This window comes from Varroa destructor, unplaced genomic scaffold (assembly GCF_002443255.2).
Source record: "Varroa destructor unplaced genomic scaffold, Vdes_3.0 BEIS01000002.1, whole genome shotgun sequence".
In the NCBI taxonomy this organism is placed as follows: Eukaryota; Metazoa; Arthropoda; class Arachnida; order Mesostigmata; family Varroidae; genus Varroa; species Varroa destructor.
The window spans coordinates 10623232-10643681 of NW_019211455.1; the positions used below are offsets into that span (position 1 = coordinate 10623232).

General features: G+C 40.1%; 1 protein-coding gene and 1 long non-coding RNA gene across 7 annotated transcripts; one reads left to right on the forward strand and one right to left on the reverse strand.

The window, feature by feature from the left end:
* The first annotated feature begins 209 nt into the window (after positions 1 to 209).
* On the forward strand, positions 210 to 19988 carry LOC111244409 (protein Fe65 homolog). 6 transcript variants are annotated; one of them, XM_086978964.1, is made up of 10 exons: positions 210 to 511; positions 2711 to 2753; positions 6720 to 7050; positions 10723 to 10997; positions 11781 to 11992; positions 12290 to 12819; positions 16043 to 16177; positions 16374 to 16722; positions 16910 to 17152; positions 17416 to 19988. In XM_086978964.1, exons 2-10 carry the CDS (start codon positions 2726 to 2728, stop codon positions 17494 to 17496), a joined length of 2184 nt encoding a protein of 727 aa, XP_086835090.1. In that variant the 5' UTR covers positions 210 to 511; positions 2711 to 2725; the 3' UTR covers positions 17497 to 19988. The 6 variants fall into 6 exon arrangements, with proteins under 6 accessions (XP_086835090.1, XP_086835093.1, XP_022647225.1 ...); XM_086978967.1 differs by having other exon boundaries at positions 210 to 401; XM_022791490.2 differs by lacking the exon at positions 210 to 511 and adding an exon at positions 1803 to 2113.
* On the reverse strand, positions 733 to 1527 carry LOC147757354 (uncharacterized). The gene is made up of 2 exons (XR_015320176.1): positions 1410 to 1527; positions 733 to 931 (listed from the first exon to the last, which is right to left on the reverse strand). It is a non-coding gene; the product is annotated as an uncharacterized LOC147757354 (long non-coding RNA).
* Positions 19989 to 20450: the final 462 nt, after the last annotated feature.

The window sequence follows — 20450 nt, forward strand, 5'->3', positions numbered from 1 at the left end:
GTGCGATAAACTATAAATCGCGGAACTCGGAGATGGTCGCATAGGGCCTTTGAAGCGCGCTTTTGGCTAGGATCCAACGAGCTCTTAGGTTTTAAGGTTTTAAGTATATTCCACCATTTGTAATAAAACTACGCAAATGGACATTTTAACCTCTTCCTCCACGACTGCCATGGAATACCTCGGTGAGGTACCCCATGGCAGTCGTGACAGGTAAAAGGGCGACTAAGTTTAGTTCTACCTGTAAGACTGGACCACCTGGTGCTTTACAAATCCCCGATACCATTCAAGAATTGTCTGCATATGTCTGTAGAATCTCATTTATCTACATGCCTCAAACCTTACAACTGAGTGGAATAAACGGGAACAACACACCAAAATATCACGTACTGGACTGAGCGAAGGTTAGGTTACGTGTGTCGGTTTTTCATTGCCTACGACAAAACGTGTAATCCTCGTAATACGGTCAATAAACTTGTTTTCTTTTTTATAATTGCGCTAGACCTCAAGAAAGGTGAGCTTCTTCCGTTTGCGTATGTTAATTGATGTAATTGAGATACAATCGTTTTTTCTACTCAATAGGCGTTCAATCATAGTTCTCTGAACGACGCGACACTTCTAGCCACTTCACGAAAAAGTAGTGAGGACTATAACACTAAAATACGACGAATTATTATTATTTGAACATGACCGATTCCGTGTAAATTCACCAAATCTTAAAATAAAATAGCATCCTTTGAAGGAAACGTTCCACTCATTTATTATTGCAGCTTGTGGTTAATTGTTAGCAATAAAAGTGTGACTAGAAATTTTACAACAGTGACCTCTTGCCGTCTATATAAAATAACTTCCTCCATTCGTGCAAATTGCGTAGTATATTCATTGTCTATATATGACGCTGTGCGTACATAATGCTTTATGATGATGCCGCTCACTACAAGAAGACAGAATTTCATTTATTAGTCGTATGCTAAATGCATTATAATGTACATGATTGAAATAAATATTAACCTAAGCCTGTTTTTTTAAAAAGCTGTTTCAAAGTTACACTGTTATAAGGCATGGCAAATATACATTCATTATATGTCCCTACGTATTCATAAATCTGCGCATTGTAATGTAATGATTATCGCAGATTGCTTCGAACAAATCTAAGACGATCAGGTCAGCCTGACAGTGGGTCCTGATCCACACGCCGTTGATTTCCGAGTGAAGTTTGCGGTGCTCCACAGTGGAAAGGATGGTTGTTTCACCTTTTCTCCGGTATCCTCCTGCGGTTTGGCTTCAGTACAATACGCCTTACCTACACTCTAATAACCGATACAACCCGGTTCTTCCTCTCTCTTTCAACAAACAAACATAACATTAATAAAATAGTTATTATTCTTAAAATGAAGTCAGCTTAAAATTACCTTTATTCAACTCAATCGTGATATAGAAAGCCGCACTCGAGTTTGTTGAACGGTGCAAACACAAACGCGTCTAAGTGTTGGTACTGCACTCAGATCAAGGTTGCGACAGCGCCGTTTGTGTACGGTCAAGGCGTGGGGGAGGAGTTCCGTCCAACTGGAAACCACTTTGTTCCCCTCAGTATGGGGTGCTTATCTCCGTGTGTCTTTGTACGCCTTTCTGTGGGGGGTAGAAACTGTTCGTTGGAGGAGGGTGGGATAAGATGAGGATGTAGGGGACTCCAGGGGTCTCGTGGAACGGGCTGGGGACCGCTGGCTTGGCGGGCATCGATCGCGGCCATTGGAAAAGAGCACTACGACGACCATCAGGCAGGCAGCCAGCTAGCGGGACGCTTCGCTATCGTTGGTAGAGTGACGGACTAACGGCGACTCGGGGCCTGAGCGAGCTAGCAAGTTCCTGATAGGAGAGTGTCTTTAGCGAAACGAGGCGAGGGATTTAGCCTTCTCGGGGCTTCTGTTCATAGAGAAGCGCACGCTGGCTAGTCGTATTAGTAATGGTGGGACAGCATTGTAGTGAATAGCAGGTCGTCGGAACTGAAATAGTCGCCGTATAGAGTAGTAACATAAGAAAAGTGCGTTGAGTGAAACTCGCTTCGACAATCCGACTTTCCTGGTTTTCGTCGCCGCCGTTCTCGGCTCTGCGATATGTAAGTCAGGCAATAGAATATACGAACTCATTATGAGTTCAGCTTCTGTGGTCGACCGCTGAGCCCGTCATTGTACTCTATAGTGGTACGCTAAATGTACGTCTTGATTCGCTTCAGCCAAACAGAATTCGTTACTGATCGATGTGGTCGGTGACATCATCGCGATAACGACGAAGCTTGCCGCATCTCCGTTGTATATCGAATAGATAGGGGTGGTTGTCATCAACGAATGGCAGCAGATATGTGTCATCAGTGAATAAGTGTTACAACAGCTGAGAAAGTTCGTTTCTGCTCGGGTTGTGCTTGATGAGGTTATTATGAGATGATATAGCGGGGTGGGGCATTTGTGAAGGTCGCAGCTAGCAGCTGCGTGCGTCAATTCCTGTATTTAAGTGGTATGTGTATTAGTTTTTGTTTACAGCCCAGCGGAAACGGCTACTGTGGCAGGAATCAGCTTAAGCAACGAACTCTGTTATTTCTTCCTAAACAACCGCTTATCTATTTCATACGTGGATTTAGCATATGCCAACTGGATACCCTGTGTCTGTGCACTTACCATCCTGTGCTGTTCGTACTTTCTCTATGGCTTTGTTTCAGGCAAAGAGCTTTATCATGAATACCGTAGACAACTTGGCCTATGGTAAGCAAAATAGCTTAATTGCGATGTCCTTTAGAGGTGACACTACCGAACCGTTGGTACGATGTTTATCCATTTGTTATAGTGTATCCGTAACGTGTAAAACCGCACTAGTTGTCATTTCTATTGTTATGAAATAGAATGTCCTGTACGACGTATGCAGGTAATGCGTTATAAGGTATAAAGGGCGACAGGGGGTTAGCCAGCGTGCCACTGTGTGACAAGCCTTTTCTCCACTACAGATAAGACCTTACGGACCGAATAATTTAGGTGGACAGCCGCCTACATAAGTACTGTTTATGTGGATTAATATGCGGAGGAACCTGCTAAAGAAAACATCGTCATTCTAGTCTGCAGACCATACTATTTCCCATCGGAAATATAAATGAAAAAGTGTTCAGGGAGCCGGCGAGAACGGCATAAGTGTAGTCTAGCCTCAGCCATTTGGTGTCAGCGACATAGTCTAATTAGATGAACAGAATAGCCGAAATAGAATTATGATGCAACAAGACAAAACCAACGCTGTTTGTTCTTTTACTATCCATTCGTTTACTTTTAGAACAGGATTCAGTTGGTAAATTTTGGCTTTGCACATGGTCGGAGACCATGTGAAATCGTATTCCCTTTCTTTTAGAATAGTAGACTTTATATGTAGAGAGTATAGGAAAACTGGAGAATGTATGCGAATACACATTAGTTTGTATGGGCGGAGGTAACTTGACAGGCAATTATTTAGGCATTAGAGACAAAATGTATATATTACTCCAGTAGGCTAGAACATTTAAGTGTAGATTAGCATGTAGTATGCTAATGCGTATGTCCACTGTTTGAAAATTTCGTACAGAATTAATTCGCTATGCATGGCGTTATGTACGGACATTAGTGAAAGACAGATGCATGTATTAATAATAATCAATATGAAGAATGACTTTGCCTCTTCACCCTCGCGGAACCTATCGCAAACAATATCAGGAGGAGATCAACAGTGGTATACATTTGCTAGGTTTTGTAATATAATAGCAAGCGAAACAAAGCTGCAAAAAAAAGTATTTGGATACATTTCCGACTATCTGAAAACAATATTATTAATTGCAAAGATGTTCTTACATCTGTAGCTACAACCTACAGTATTTTCTAGACGGAGATGTATTTTAGTTGAATTGTATTGGAATCAACTTCATCATTACGCATGTTGAAATCCCGGTGTGATTTATATAGACGTAAATTCTCTATGTAAACACCCCTTATAATTCCAGTGTATCTAGTATAACAAGACACCTTCGTAATAACATGATTCCTCCTCCACAATTTTCATTATAGAACCTGTAATGTATAGGATTGTTACCTTCCGCGCTATCGCATATGTCACATATATTCACTTATAAATACTTAAGTAAAGATAAATAACTTATAAGCTCGTTTGACTTCGCAACAAGCAGCCGATAAAAAATTATCTGTAGGGCTCTAGCAGCCGTGCGGACGTTCTATAGAAGGTGTAATAAATAGATTTCTGGTCAAGACAAGATCAGCACCAGAAAAAGAGCTGGGTTTGGCCACGGAGAGGATAGGGCTAGAAAAGGCAGCTGTTGTTGGTCAAATGTCCATTACTGCGTTCGCGCTTGTTGTCTTCGACAAATCGAAGACTCAGCTTAGCCTCATTGTGAACTGAAAGACGGCGCCCTCGTGTCTAGGACGCTGGGCGGTCCAAATATAGTTATGACTAACGCTCACGGTATAAATCCAATGAAATAGCTTAAAGGACCGTAACTCTTTGATGATGGCTGCAACTACAAGGACAGGTCAAGGCAATTTGGACGAATTTTGATTAAATGTGTGCACATGGTAATTTTATATTGAAAAAGTAGAGACTGCAACGTGTTATAAGTGCGCGCTATCGAAATTGAAGCACCGCTTTGAGATTTTTAAAGGAACTGAAAATGGCTTGCTTGCTCAGTGTGTACTTAAGAAGACCGCTTCCTGGAGAAATTTCCAGAGATGGAAGCTATGCAGGGTAGATATATATATTGGCGTAATATCTTCTGAAAATTCACGCAACAATTTTTAATTTCATAGGATAACAGTATTCTGGCTTCAACACACTAACAGGTTTTTTAGAGGAGAGATCATTTTTCCGCTCACATTACTGAATACACTCGGCTGTATTAAGCACAAAAACACGATCTCATATTCAAAAAGCATAAAAAACCTATATATATATATATGTATATATATATATATATATAGCGGTGCGTTTCAGTTCCACAAACCTTGGCAGGCTGTACGTCTTAGTGAGTACGCGTCCATTTGCTAATCATGGCGCATGAAGAGAGATAGTTTCTTAAGCTAAGACTTCAAACTTCGCATGGCTAGAGACAGTTTGTCATCTTTGGAAATCCGAGCGAAAATCAGCTATTAAACAATGTGTTCCTTCAGGTTGAACCCTTATCAAGATTAAACTTCCGTTTATACTCAAAAGCACGATGTATGTTATTGCCCGTTTTCATACGGGTTATAGAACATCCGAAGAAGATTTCCAAACGACAGCACGGAAAAAATCCAGTGAAGTTTAGATTTAATAAGTTTGAAAATATACCAGAGTAGTTGAAAAAGCCATTTTTAATACGCTTGAATCTTTCATATAGGAATGAATGCCCGTTTAGCGGAACAGAATGTTCATTGTCAATGAGGCTGTTTAGATAAAGTACAACGACTAGTCATTTTTTAGATTCTTTGCATCTTTATTTGCAACTTTTGTAGTAAGCCCTGATATTTTTGGTAATTTGGTTTGCTATCAGCTCAAAACTTAATTCTGCTAAAAATTTTTGGAAAGAGCGTACCTGAGCGATACGAAACGGATTTACATGTGCCAATATTGTTTTACGTTTGACTACTATTAAAAAGTGATTTTGCTGAATAAAAACAGAAAATGAGTAGTGTGTGATAAAGGCCTTGAAATGTAGAGGTAATCACGGTCAATAACGATTATATTAAATAAGCTTTGCCGTGATCGGTGAAACTTTCAGCATATGCAGGGAATCTTATTGATGACTCTCTGTTGTTGCTTAAATAGAGTCTTGAAACTAGAAAAAGTTCAAATTTAAGCACTTCACTATATAAGATATGGGCACACGTATTTTATCGATGTCTCGACGTGCGTCTCGTATGTTGTTGACTTAACGTGAGAAACTTATTCTACTACCATGTAGTAATACTTGTGGCCTATCAATACATATATTGGCCTTGCACATAAATCAGTACTTATTTTGTCATAGGTGACAGCCACAAAGAAATTCAAATCGACATTTTGATGGCGCCAGTACAAAATTGTAAATTTTACCAAAAATTTCGTGAGAACAATACGAGTTTAATCTTCAAATCTAAACGTCTTTATAGCTCATAACGTGCAATAGGTTTTTCTCACTTTCATAATGGCTCTAAATATTCGTCACAACCTGTGTTTGCTTTGTTTCCTCTTCCACCTCTTAATACTGCATAGCATGTTCTGCAGTTCGGTAATAAATCGTACAACTTTTATACAACTAGTATTCAAGAAACTGCCAAGTTCACCGGTCACATTAATATTACGCATATCGTAATGTAGCTAATACTATAGACGACCGTCTGTTGCTGCTGAACGGCTCAGCTTATCGGGATATGGTCCAGATCATGTACGCAAGCATAATAATATTGCAATATGTATATAAGCAAAAAAAATTGTCAACGTAGGAACATAATGGCAACCCGTTTTCCCATTGAAGTAAAGGCACGCAGTGGCACCCACCTAAACTCGAAATCGGGCGAAAATACACTTTGTTTAGTGCTGGCAAAGGCCAATTGCCTGAACCACTGCTTAATACCAATATTAGACAAGAAATTTGAAACATTTAGTTAAGTAACAATATTGTTTACTTTTGCAATCATGTAAAAAGTATTCATAGCGTGTTTGTTTCTCGTTTTAATAACTTCCAGCGAATTTGAACTTGGTGAACAATCAAAATAGCAATAGCGACAGTACCAGTAACTATAACGTCATCAACAACAATAATAACGTGGCCGCTAGTGTTTCGACGCTGACGACGTCGCTGTCCGGCCGCGAGCTGGCATCAGCAGAGAGGCGTTCCGGCGTCTCCTCGACGCCCTGCACCCCCCAGAGTCAGCGACATGTTCGAAGTCGGCGCAAGGACGCCACCGGCGTCGCTACCGGAATAAGTGGACTTCATTTTAGCGGCCATCCACATGTATTCGGCCCTCAGGGCCATGCCACTGGAGGTGCAACGGCGCTACTCAAAGGCACCGCATTGTAAGTAGAATCACAAGGTAGAGATTTGCTGCACAGTATGGAGAACTGACCAAATATCATAAATGTCATTAGTGGAATCGTTTTATAGTTGGAGTTGCGTTTTACTAAATATTATATTGTCGCAAAAAGGATTCCTAGCTATACAGCCGCAAAGTTTCGGATAGGTTGAGCCAGGTCGGCGTTAGTGTCATTTAAAAGCTAAGATTTGGCTATAGATGATGTGCTATAATTGTCTCTATCTATTTGGAATTAAGGTGAAAAACGCTTTGAAAAAAGGGGAGTTGTATAAATAGTCGCTATCCTCTACAGTTTTATAGCGATAAATATACAAGTGCTGCCAAAATTAACAAGAAAAAAATATTTATAGTCAAAATGTGTTAACGCAAAAAGTGGCCCAGAGATAGTTGTGTTAGAAATTAGAAAGATGCTCTTTGTGAGGGTCAGTCAATCAGTCATGGAAAAAAGCTCATGAAATTATTGTGGAAGTTGAGCAAACGCTACACATGGCCAGCCATAATATCGTCAAGGAGCTAACCATCCAACACAAAGTAGTTTCAAACTATTCCAAACAGGCTAGTTACAAAAAAAGTTTGATGCTTTGCTGGTGCCACGAATAAAAATATTGGGTCGTATTTCCATCTGCGAAACTTTAGAGAAACGTAAGGAAATCGAACCACTTAAACAGCGGCTGATGAAAAATGGGTTACACACGACAGTCATACGCAGGCGTGCCCTACAGTTTGTAGCAAAGACCAGACCGTTTAGTGGAATTTGAAAGAAATCGTTCATGACGAGTTACTATCATCTGGTAAGATGGTTCATTCTCAAATCTTTACTGTCAACAATTACAAAGATTACAACAAGCCATTGGAAAATCGACTGGGGCTAGTAAATAAAAAGAACTTCGTCTTCCACCATGAAAGTTCCAAATCGCATATTTCCTTAGCTAGCCAGCAAAAACAGAAAAAATTGGTATAGAAAACTTTGATGCACGCGCCGTATTGCTTGGACCTTACACGATTAAACTATCACTTATTTCGTTTTTTGCAGAACTCGTTTAATGCTGTAGATATGGTTTCAATGGAGGGGTTTTTCGCCTGAAGTTCTACAGTGGTGGAGTCATGATGATGACGCCTGAAAAATGGCGGAAGGTTATCGACCAAACTGGCGCATAGTTAGTCTAGTAATGTCAACTTAAAATATCAAAAAAAAAAAAACATTTTCTTCAATTTTTACTTAAAACAGGCCAAAAAAAAATCTACAGTCCAATAATATATTGCTCACCCCGCGGGATGAGATAAGTGGGATAATCATTGTAGCTGGTGTTGACGTTTCTTCGAAATCGCTTGAAGCCAGAGGGTGCGATGGAGGTTCGTTGTTATAGTCTGACGGTCCCGATAAGTAACTCCAATCGGAAACATTTCCTTATGAATGAATTATACTCATAATGAAAACGAATGCAATTCCATGAAACATATAAAACACAGATACATGACAGCAAAAGCAGACTACCTAGGCTTTGCGTTCAATATAATTTTATAGAGGTAGGATATTTATCGTAACCAGAATAACATGGATTAAGTGCATAAACATGATGGCCGAATACATATGCAGATTGCGATGAACCAAAAGGTTATAAAAATATGTACAATGCGAGGTGTATCAGAAACTCTAATTACATCACTTTCAAACTGTTGCATAGTCTTGAATTAACATGGATCAATATCAAGCACCAGGTACGAACTTTTTATAACATTAACAAAAACAAATATACAGTCTATTTTACATGCTTACCGAATATGTACATGATCTATTAGTACAGTATATTACTAGATTTCTAGTTTGGCAAAACAAATTTCCGTAATGGACTAGCCCTTCTTGGAGCGAAGCATCAAATCGCAATTTCGTAGGAAAGGTGGTTTAGGGTTAGTAACGCCTCGGACCCTTTACGGATTCCACAAGTCGCTACAGGCGCATGTTCGTCGTCCATCCAATCTACCGGGATCGCCTAACGTTAGGACATCATGATATAGATCTGTAAAGGGACAGGGCTGGGCCTCAGTGCCCACACTATTCATCCTGTGGGCTGTGGTTAGGTCAAAAGCAGGCACGGGATGACTAAGGGCATGTGGCCACGCGCAAAAGCTCGCTCAAACAATGGTGATCGATATGCAACCATGAATGTAGATGTTAGTTTTCAGGTGATTCTTTCAACAACTATTTATTCGACATCTTAGCTGACCGTGCAAGGAAGAATCACTAGGGGAAAGAGTATGCATCTACAGTAAAAGCAAAATCCTTTCGGACGACATCTAGCAAACCAACAAATTATGAAATGAGATTTTTCAATAAACTAGAATGTACACATATTCTTGTTTGGAAGTGATGATCTATTGATATTATATAGTACCTAGAGCTCAGGCTACTACTTTATCTCGTGGCTATATAACTATAAATATCTATTTTACATTTACTTTGCTTTGCAAAAACTAACACGGCCACCTCTTAAACATGCGCATGTTGTTTTTTCTTCAGGCAACGCTGTCTGACTCACGAGCTTTTGGCAGAAGACAGATTGTATTTAGGGCAACTATATACGCTTAGTGATGACTTACGGCACATTTTGCTCCGCGACTTCACATTACCCAAGTTTTCAGGGCTCATTGCTAGCGTAGCATATAGCAACCATTATATATATATACATACACATATATATATACTAGGGGGAGCGGAAGAACGGGATAGTTTTTACGAATGCGGCATTTCACGATCGTATTCTGCTTAGAGCAGACTTTTCGCCGTTGGAGTCAAACTTTTTGTTGATGAATGTGAGACTCGAAGCCTTTCTGAGAGAGAACGAAAGTGGAGCAGATATTGACAATGCAATAGGTGTTGAATAATGCGACAGAGATATGCGATCATGATATAAATATGCCGGCTTTCTAACGGGAATGCCAGACAAAACGCACATTATTATATGGACGTTCAGAGTAGATCTTGAAGATTCGAAGTCATATTATCTCGTTTGCCATCATTTTCTTGAGCAGTAGCACTATTCATTGAATGTTCGGGTGTGCTTTTGTTATCCTTCATTTTGTGTATAGCGTTTATAATGGCGTGAGATCCCAAATATCGGTGTTGTTGTTGTATACACTGAGTAAGCCGAAAATCTCAGGATAATTTAAAATGGGAGCACCTATTACGTGTGTATCGCATAATTGAATTCCCATTCACTATTGCAATGATTCGCGTATTTCTGTTACTTGCAGAGAGGTAAAATGAACACTGCTCTATTACACATATAAATGTATTTATCTCGCCTCAAAAGCTGCTTGATGAACCATGTAAAAATGATTAAAAGGGCGGCCGCCGCAATCGCAGGCAAACGCCCCCTGTCAATAAAGCTTCAAATAGTAGTGCAATCAAACTCTTTCCGTTGTTTATGATCTCAGATCAGGGTGTACTCTTCTAGTGGTACTAAACAAGAGGTGGGACAAAAATCACATTGGATATATACACACAATCCGGAAAATAACGGCAGCAATATTTTGGCATCTGATTACCTATCTAGTGTTCTGTTTCATCTGTATTGTGCAATTTGCATGTAACATTCACTTGGTGTTAATCCCCCCAATTAACACTTATTTGCTTAATTTCCATGGACGTTTCCAGTGAAACGAATGGCAATCTCGCCAGTTCAGGCGGCGGCAGTCTGACAAGTTTGACAGGCTCCCCTGCACTTAAGCGCCGTGGAGATAGCACCAAGGGCATGGATAAAAGCAGTGCTAACTTTCTCGATTACTACCTCAGTCTTGAAAGTGCCGTTCGTCAGAAGCGAGAGGCCAGTGGAGAGCAGATTCCGCCGGTGAGCGCGGCACCATCAACAGACAACGCCATCAGCGTCGCAAATACAAACAGCCCGTCAGGTGACCATAATCGAGAAAAAGGTAAGGGTAGTTACTATGATTGCTACTCAAATATATATACATATATATATATATATATATATGTACTTGAAATAGGAAATACTAGCAGTCATCCGTTTTTGTGTTTAAAAATGTATTGATTATGTGTTTAAAGCAAGAACAATTTTTAAAGACATGGTGCAATGCTTTTTTACGAACAAGACATTATGCGTCCTACGAGTAAATGTCATTGGTATGTAAAGCGTCAGTGGATCCTCTACCCAAATAGGCTTTCTTTCTTAAACAAAGTTTTCTGTTTCCTTGAGGTCGCCGCTTTTATCTTAGTGGATGCATATTTTTGTAGTGTGTAGCTTATGGCCATGTGGACATGTTAGCAAGCCTGTCCTAGGTTAAAATAACACTGTCACGTCTGCCTTAATAACTGTCTTGCGTTGACCTTAAACGTTGCAATGAAGCGACCAAGCCTTCCTTCTGCCTTTTTTATGTGACAGACTAATGTGGCTAACACGTTCTGGAATGACGAGTCCATAGTGTGGTGTTACGTAAGTGACGTAAATTTGTATAGTTAAATAAAAATCGAAATTCACTCTCAGTGAATTATGACGTTCATTACAAATCGGCCTAGGTCGACGTGCAAAATTAGACGTCAACTCATTTGTAACCTGTATTAGTTTTAGGCTAATATTACTGTGGTTCAATCCGCGTAAGTAATATTCTTTCTAAAAGACAGTGGGTGAGGACATATTGTAGTTAAGAATTAATTGCTTACATTATTTGTTGTCGTTTTTTTTTACTAAACTTTAGCAGCTGATGAGACTCCTGAGAAAAGCGTGAAACCAGATACAGCCGAAGTCCCTACGGGCTGGGAGAAGCATGAGGATGATGAGGGCGCGTACTATTGGCATATTGCCACGGGCACAATTCAGAGAGAAATGCCCACCGTTGAAGGCACTGATAAACTCACGGCACAACACAAACGGCTTGCAATGCCAACTGCGGTGGCATTTAGAAACAAAGTAAGTAGTGCTATTCACGTGATGAAGGAACGCCGAACAATAACAGCATGGGTAGCTCAAATAGTATATATACATACTGTTTTTTATATATATATATATACTGTTTTTTACACCCGGTACTGCCATTGAACGTTGCTTGTTTTGAAACACATGTAAGAGGCAATCGCTAATATCCGGAATGGTACCTCGTATTACTAAAGCCAGACAGAAGTAGTAATCATGAACATATACCTAAATAAATAAATTTTCGAGTTTTATCCGTTCTAAATATTAATATAGCTGGTGACCCGATTTCAGAATGGGAATGCTAGTGAGAAGGTCCTAAAACGTCAAAGCTGTCCTATTCTCACCCGAAGGGCAATCGAGCAGATGATTCAATCGAATCAGAAAAAGCCTATTCGTTTTGCTGTCCGCTCTCTCGGCTGGCTCGAGGTACCCGAGGAAGAGCTGACGCCGGATAAAAGCTCTCGCGCGGTAAACACAATTATTCAGCAGTTGGGGGCCGCCGAACAGGCTTCCGGAGGGATGAACGTGGTCTCGAATACAAACCGTTCCCGCAACGACAGGTGGGGTGGAGGCATAGACATTTATATGGACATCGATGACGAGTGTCTTCGTCTAATCGATCCGAACAAGATCAAATCGAAAATTGTTGAAATTGACGATCTCTGCACGGACGATGATGTCGTACTTGGGGGCCTATCAAGCCTAGCCTTTAGCGGAGCGTCGGCGATGTCCGAAGAAATCGGTGACGAGGATGAGTGTATTTTACTTGAGCAGCCCATTCACACGATCCGCATGTGGGGTGTAGGCAGAGACAAAGACAGGTATGGGTGCGAACAAATGAACAAGGCTGATATCAATTTTTTTTTATTGCAGATAAAAGTATATGTTTGGTTACACTATAATTTTTCCTGCGGTTAATCTTAAGGAAAAAGTGTCCAGACCTGCTCGAAATTTACAGAATATGTTTTTATCCCATACAGTACTTATTGACAATGGAGCGGTCTTTTGTTAGACTGACACGCTTTAACCAATCGATATGAAATTAGTCCCCACCAGCGTTAGCTGAACTGCTAAGCTAAGCGAGTTGGTCATGTCTTTATTTACGTGTTTCTTTTCGTTCAGGTAAAGCTTTAGGATATCGAATGCGGCAAACATAGAAAACTTTTTTGTTTCAACATGCGCTTGTCTTCTTAACATAACTCTTTGGTCAAAATACTTGCCTTTTGTGAGAATAAATATGACGTGGGAGTTTTTGTGAAGCCTACTCAACGGAACAGGTTTGGGTCCGAGCCAGAGCTTGAATCATGGCCAAGGCTTGTTTTGATCGTACTTTCACTACGAATACTATTAGGTTCTTCTCACCTCAAATGTTTCCTCTGCACGGTAGATATTGTGTAAACAATATACTGCATTATTAATTCAATTTACATGAAAATATACATTTTTTTTATGTGTTACCTGTGTAAAGATAGTACTAATACCTAGATGTATCGTGCTAACTAATTTAATTTAACTAACATAACGTATTTTGCTGTGCTTTCGGCGCCTGCATCGCCTTCGCAGTGAAAGGTAACATCGAATGATTGGTTGGCCTATATTTCCTAGCTTTCTGATAGATCCTTTCGAGTTTCTTTTACGTGTTATGCATTTACTTGCTATGTGCTATTAAGTGACATAGACTTCGAGCTAAAGAGGAACATTGCTTATTAGTTCTATCAACATTAGAAATTAACTGTTTGATTTTTCCTACGCGACATTCAATGGCCTGACTGGTCCAAATGTTTGCATGTTTAACATTCGGGTGGTAGAGATCTAACTGAACAGTTCCCTTGGTAGTTGGCCGAAGTAAGTTCTAACTTAGTTCGAAAATGGGCACAGAACTGGCCACGTGCGCTACGAGCAGTGCATGTGTGTAGTTGTGCTGGATTGCGTTATGTTTCGTATATACATATCGTTCGATCTGGGCCGCGGTTAAAGGAAGAGTACACATTACTTAAATTTGAAGATTCGAACTAGATTGTCTCAATTATAGCGTCGATTACGAAACTGCGGTTTGTTTTGTCATGTCTAACACATCAGGAGGAGCTGGGTGGGTCCGGCCAACTTTCCCTCAAACAAAAATCCCGGCATTTTGATATCATGATTATAGAGCTGAAAAAATAGAGAGATATCGAAATATCTGTTAACAATACGCGGACGTCGGCCTCGCTCGTTCGTCAAGTTGCTGAAGGAGATAATTTTTACTGCTTTTTTGCACCACGAATTTGTGCCCTACCTGCTTCTACACGACAGATTTAGTTCGAGAGAGCTTCCCTGAATTAAGTAAAAATATGTTTTACTAATATAATAACACGTGTATTTAGCATTGCTAAGGATACTAATAACAAAAACGAACAACAGTGACAGAGATGCTAATTATTAGCTTTAGTTTCAGGCTAATAAGAACCATCACCTAATCGGAGCAATTAGGACAGCTCCTAAATAATCCACTGTCCAACTATACATAGGGAATTAATAGCGAGGCGACATTTCACCTAGCACCGGTCGTAACGGAAATAAAGTAGCTCTATAATTTTTGCTGGAATTAAGCCAGGTTTAATAAACACGTTTACTGTGTCCCTGTTGCGTAAAAGCGTTACAATTAACTTTGGAAGTTTTCACAAACTTATCTCTTCTATTTTAAATCGACGTGTGCTCGATTATTACCTGTGATCTTCTTCCATATGGGTGGTAACTTAATTATCCCGCCTTTATAGAACGGACTCCTCTACCCTAGCGTTTTAAGCGTCGCAAGGCACTCTTCACGTTATGCTGAGATCTTAATAACATTCAGTTAACCAAGCGGTTGAAGAGATTTCATACAAAATTGTAATCTTGAAAGCGACGTCTGAAGAATATGGTTGATAACAGATCACTTCCTGACTCGTACGCTTTTGCCACTTTAACTACAATGGCGTGAAGTCGAGTTTTGTTATGCAATGATAATGACCACCTCGGCTCACTAATCTTGCGGGCTCTCTTATGCTAACAATAATTAACTTCAGCTGTAATTGACGAACCAGGACTCAGGGTTGTAGTGGATAAAATCTGTTCTAGGCCACCAAGCAGAGTTCATAAACTATTGCAGTTGTACATTCGCCTTGGAGCTATGTTGCGCCGGTCCCGTTGCATGCACTGGTCACCCCATAATATAACTAACATTATCGTAGAGGATTAATTTTTTATCACAAGTTACTTTTCGGTGTAAGAACGGGTCACTGCTGTTATGCGAGGGCAAAGAGAAGCAAGCATTTGTACGTCTGCTTTTTTGATCCTTCTTCAAACCATGCAGTACGCGTTCCTCCATTTTTTTACCGTTTTAGTTTGCTCGAGATGAGTTCAATATAGTTCTGCATACGCCAACCCTGAATGCTAGCATTTGTACACTTTGAAACCCATTTCCAAGTTTAAAATTTCCCGCCCAAAAATCGTTCCAGTCAACAGATTGCGGTATTATTAGTAGTAAGTTCTTTATATACGGCCTCAAATTTTGAAACGTACTAGCGTAGCCTCAATACAACAAGAACGACAAATCGTGCTGTTAATAAATAGTGTGATTTTCACGTTTCAAGCTGAACTATCTAAGATACAGTACTCTTAATTAGGATGTTTACAAAATACTTGGCGCTTTGTATGTGTTCTAAAACGTATTCTATGGACTGCCATCTATAAATAAATGAAACTGATTAATCTTAATATATATTAGTTATATTGTTGGCTGTTTATTTAGTTTTCATCAAACAAAACTAACTATTTTTTTGTTTCCATTACGGTGTTAATTATTTGATGCATCCAAAACATCCCTCGACACTCTCTATCCTATATCTGTTATGGTGGACAATTTGAATGTGACGGCGTTGTTCTAATTTCCACGTCTGTGCTTATTGACGAAAAGGGCTTGCTGGCCGAGTAAAGTTTGAACGCGAATGTTTAGTCTGACTGCTAATCTAGACTCAATGCAAACTGTTAGTTGAAGCTTAACGTCCGGCCATTTTGTGTGTCTAGGGATTTCGCGTACGTGGCCCGAGATCGTGTCAACAAAAATGTGGTACTGTGCCACGTGTTCCGCTGTGATATGCCAGCAAGAATAATCGCCACTACATTGCGAGACGCCTGCAAGCGCGCCATGATCGAGAGGGGGTCAGTAGTCCATGTGACTCCTAGATTTTGAACTTCACGTTGACCATGTGCTCGAAAAGCGCATAAGTACAAGAACCGGTTGAACTTAACTAGGGAGCGTATAATTATTGTACATATTATTGTAAGTGAGCCATATCTTAACTTGCCACATACACGCAAATTTACAGGTACTTGTTTTTCTTCAATACCATTTCAGGCTAGTAGTGAAACGTGACAAGTCAACGGCACTTCCAGAGGAACGTAAAAATAAGCGCTTCTCAGATCTGCTGCTCGGGGCAGACAGCTTTCCACAGCCATCAGAAGAGATCAACAAAACGCTAAAGGCGCTATATGTCGGATCGATTGAGGTGTCGAAACCAGAAGGAATGGATATGCTGATCTCCGCCATAGATCGGCTTGTATCGGTCGTGCCACCTTACCGATATCGGCCAGTCAAAGTGACCGTGACAACATCTGCTGTCACCGTACGGCCGCAGGACAACGAGCGAGAAGTCGTGTTTGACGCCCGAGTTCGCTTTATTGAGTACATCGGAATGGGCAGACAGGTTAGCAATGGCTGAACTCATTGCTTTATCAGCGGTCGCTATGAAACGTCCGGTCTAATGCCTTCTCCCTTTAATCGACCCACATGGGCATGTCACTGCAGATGGTACATTTAATTTCATTTGTGAAATAAGTGAATAATTTCCTCGCTTGCTGCTCATCTCCGCCTATCCTTATTGTTATTTACAGGAGGAAATGTGCAGTCTCGTTGTTGACCCAAATCCAGGCAGCACTACGCGCCGCTTTGTGGCCCACGTGTTCCATTGCGAACCGACGGCAGCGGCGCTAACGAAAGCGCTCGAGGCGGCCTACAAACTTCGCTATCAGAAATGCCTGGATGCCCATTCGCGACCACAGCAACCGCTTACTGAACAGCTTCCGTTTAATCCGAATCATGGACGTGCACCCGTTGTTACTCGGTCGTCATCGATTGTAAGTTTGAGCTTCACATGTTAAAAGAACAGATACGAAGCTATCCGAAGATAATTAGCGGAACTAGCGCGGAAATTGTGTATTATGTATATATATAAGGATTATATATACGGATGCTTCATGCTTGCCTTCATTTGCATGAAGTATGCAAGTACCTTATGCAAACCTCGATTTACGCAACCTGCCTATCTGATTTAGTAACTACAGGTACTCGTAGAATTACTAAGCATTTCAACAGATATTTTGCTTCTCTGCGATTTCAGTCACAAATCGGCTGCACCCTCCGTAATGTATTTTCACAAACCCTAAGACTGGTTGGATCACAAACGTCCAATCATATTTAAGCGTTTGTGTCCCTTCTTTCCATCACAACTACAGCCTATAATTACAACAACAAATAACCAATACTGAATACGTATTCCATCCGCAGATGGCCAACGTCAGAAGAAATGGTGTTGACCAAAAAGCAAATTTCCGGATAACCACATTGGCATAATAATATAAAAAATAAGGAAAACCAAGTTGATAAAATTGGACATTATGGGTGACAAAGCCCATCGGATGCTCATCGGTACTCCCATCCCGGATCTTTACTCTAATGCCTATTCAACCCCCGACGACAACAACAATAACAACAGCTTTAACAAAAAATATCTCATTTAATAACAAAAAAAAACTGCTCTTCCTTCCCTGCAGTAGACGAAATAACCTCAGCGGAAGACGTCACCAACTTTTAACCCAGCCAATTCCAACTACCATCAACTTGAGAAAAACAGGCGGAAAAATCTACCAAGCGATAGAACGAACGTTCTTTCATCCTGACACGATGTTATCATACACTAACAGTAGTATGACGTCGGCGACACCATGCATCTACACAGACCTACAACAATGAGGACAAATAGGATGTACAATCTCTTATGCAAGAGAAGAGTATTCTAAAGGCTCCCTCTGGATCTGGGCATTTGCGGGTAGCGTGTCGCATAAATGAAGCTTGGATTTCGGTACTTGACTGCGCACAACGAGAATTCGACAAGAGTGCCGATAGATACATATTACGTAAATAGATATATATCTCAGGCTGGTTCATTGACCTGGTTGACTAGGTGTTCACATTGGTGAATTGAACACTCCGACTTCGGATGGCGACGACGATATGAATCATATAAATATGTCATCATATAGACGAGCAAACAGCGGTTTATTACTATAAGGCTTATGCAGGCGCAACTTTGGTAGTTGCCCTTCTATGGTTTTCACATTTAGGCCTCACATATAGGTGGGTCTTTTTTTTAGGTGGTTTTCTTTTAGTTCCCCGTTGACATGAATGATATATATACGTGCATAGGGCTGCATGATAAACCGTATATGTAATTGAAAGCGAATATACTTTGATTGTCTTCGATCTACCTTCCTAACTACTTGTTTCTCAGTTATATCCACCGATCCTATGTGCCGTCCCTAGACAAACGTGGGAATTTTTTAGGAAGTGATTGACCTGGACCCATACCAAGAGTGGAGGTGAGCCCGTACAATACAGCAAAAAAAAGGTGAAAGTCCTCAAATAGACCTTAAGATCACCTATCAATCAGGACGATTTGGCAAGATGAACATAACGTTAACAAGACGGACCGAATTTAATGATGAAACACGCATTCACAACTTAACGGAAACGACGTCAAAGCAGATAAAAACAGGTTAACTGCACGGGGGCAAAAATGAAATAATCTGTCTTAACGAAACGAACACAAAACGAAAACAAGAGGACAAATTAACATAAAAATAGTGTCAGAAAACTGATGTTATTGATCAAGCGTTTTGGTTGTGATCAGACGACAGCATGTCACGGGCGATAACAGGTGTTATCATCATCTGAACTTTTCAACTGTTTATTAAACACTTATTGTTATTATGTTTATTAAAAAACACACACATGGTTTATTAATATATAATATTACTTCTTTTCCAATCATATATTACGTTTGATGGTGAGCATTTGTTCACACCATAGAAAAGTTGGTAACGGTTAAAGTTCTGTGAAGTTTCCTTGGGCGGCACTTGCGTCTCGCGGAGCCATGGACAATTTTCGTAATGAAGAAAGAAGAAGAGATTATCGTTTTTTATCCAAGAGATTATCGTTATCACATTTTAGTAGTAGCAGTAGTCACATACATAGTGACTGATTGATATTATAATCAACCATTCTAGTGATGACACTAATCGTAGGAGAGTGATTATGGAAGGATGCGATATTTTAAATAAGCCGTACTTTATTGGCACCTAACAATAGTATCGCTATTTATGTTATTAATTAATGGGCGGAAAGGCTTCAAGAAGTCATAAGAGATCCCTCGAAGAATGAGTTAATTACTCGTTGAGGCCCGTTATATTTCGTTAGATTTAAGCTTACCTAATTTGATTTAACCCATCCCATCTAGAAGGAGATAGAATGCGAGAGCGATTTAGTGCAGGCACCTGAATCAGTCGGTCGAGTTTTATAAGCCCGGCTTTTAAAAAAGTATCGGTGGAAACAGACTGAATTAAATTTATCATGAAACAATAACATTAATATATTAATAACTGAAAGAATAACGTCACAAGAAGCCAAAGATGACTCGATGAAACAGTTAGAGCTAGTCTACGTCTACGATACGAAAGATCCGGAATATATTATTCAGATAATTACAATTATTATTATTATGATTACGGAGAAAAATCAAATGGGGGCGATACACACATGCGCTAAACAATTCTAGCCAAGATGTGCCGATCGTGTATGTTAAAATCAAGTAAAAAATAAGGAAATACAAGTAATTAGTAGCGTAGCATATAATTATGCAAATCGTGTTTTTCTTTACTGCGTTAACCTTTTACAGTCACTATAAAAAAAAATAAAAAAAAATAAACCCTATCTACCATCTAGAAGTTCGTGCTAAACTTCGATCTTTCTTGTTCTAGTGTTAACTGGTTGTTTCCATTAAAAAGCCTTAGCCGGAGCGGATCTTGCTGGACTTATCCGAAACTTCTTTAATACGCCTATGAAACGGCGTGCTAGTCAGATGCCATAGTAACTGTTTTACTAACGCTGAAATGTAAATAAACGATGAACGCATGTTCTTGGTTGCCATGGCAAGCGTCTCTAGGAGACCGGCATTAGCCATCTAGATGACGCCACTTCGTCCAATCAATTATTTTGTGTAGTTCAAACAACTAAGGCCATGCATATTTAAGGTACGTGATAAATAATCAGTAGGTATTTTCTTCAAACGAAAAACCCTTTTGAGTTGACGCGAGATTC

Bases quoted from the DNA above. Each gene is read 5' to 3' on its own strand.
- LOC111244409 (XM_086978964.1), top strand. From the start codon at position 2,726: ATGAATACCGTAGACAACTTGGCCTATG. The intron at 2,754-6,719 runs GTAAGCAAAATA...AATAACTTCCAG, and splicing joins CGTAGACAACTTGGCCTATG to CGAATTTGAACTTGGTGAAC. The intron at 17,153-17,415 runs GTAAGTTTGAGC...CTGCGATTTCAG, and splicing joins TTACTCGGTCGTCATCGATT to TCACAAATCGGCTGCACCCT.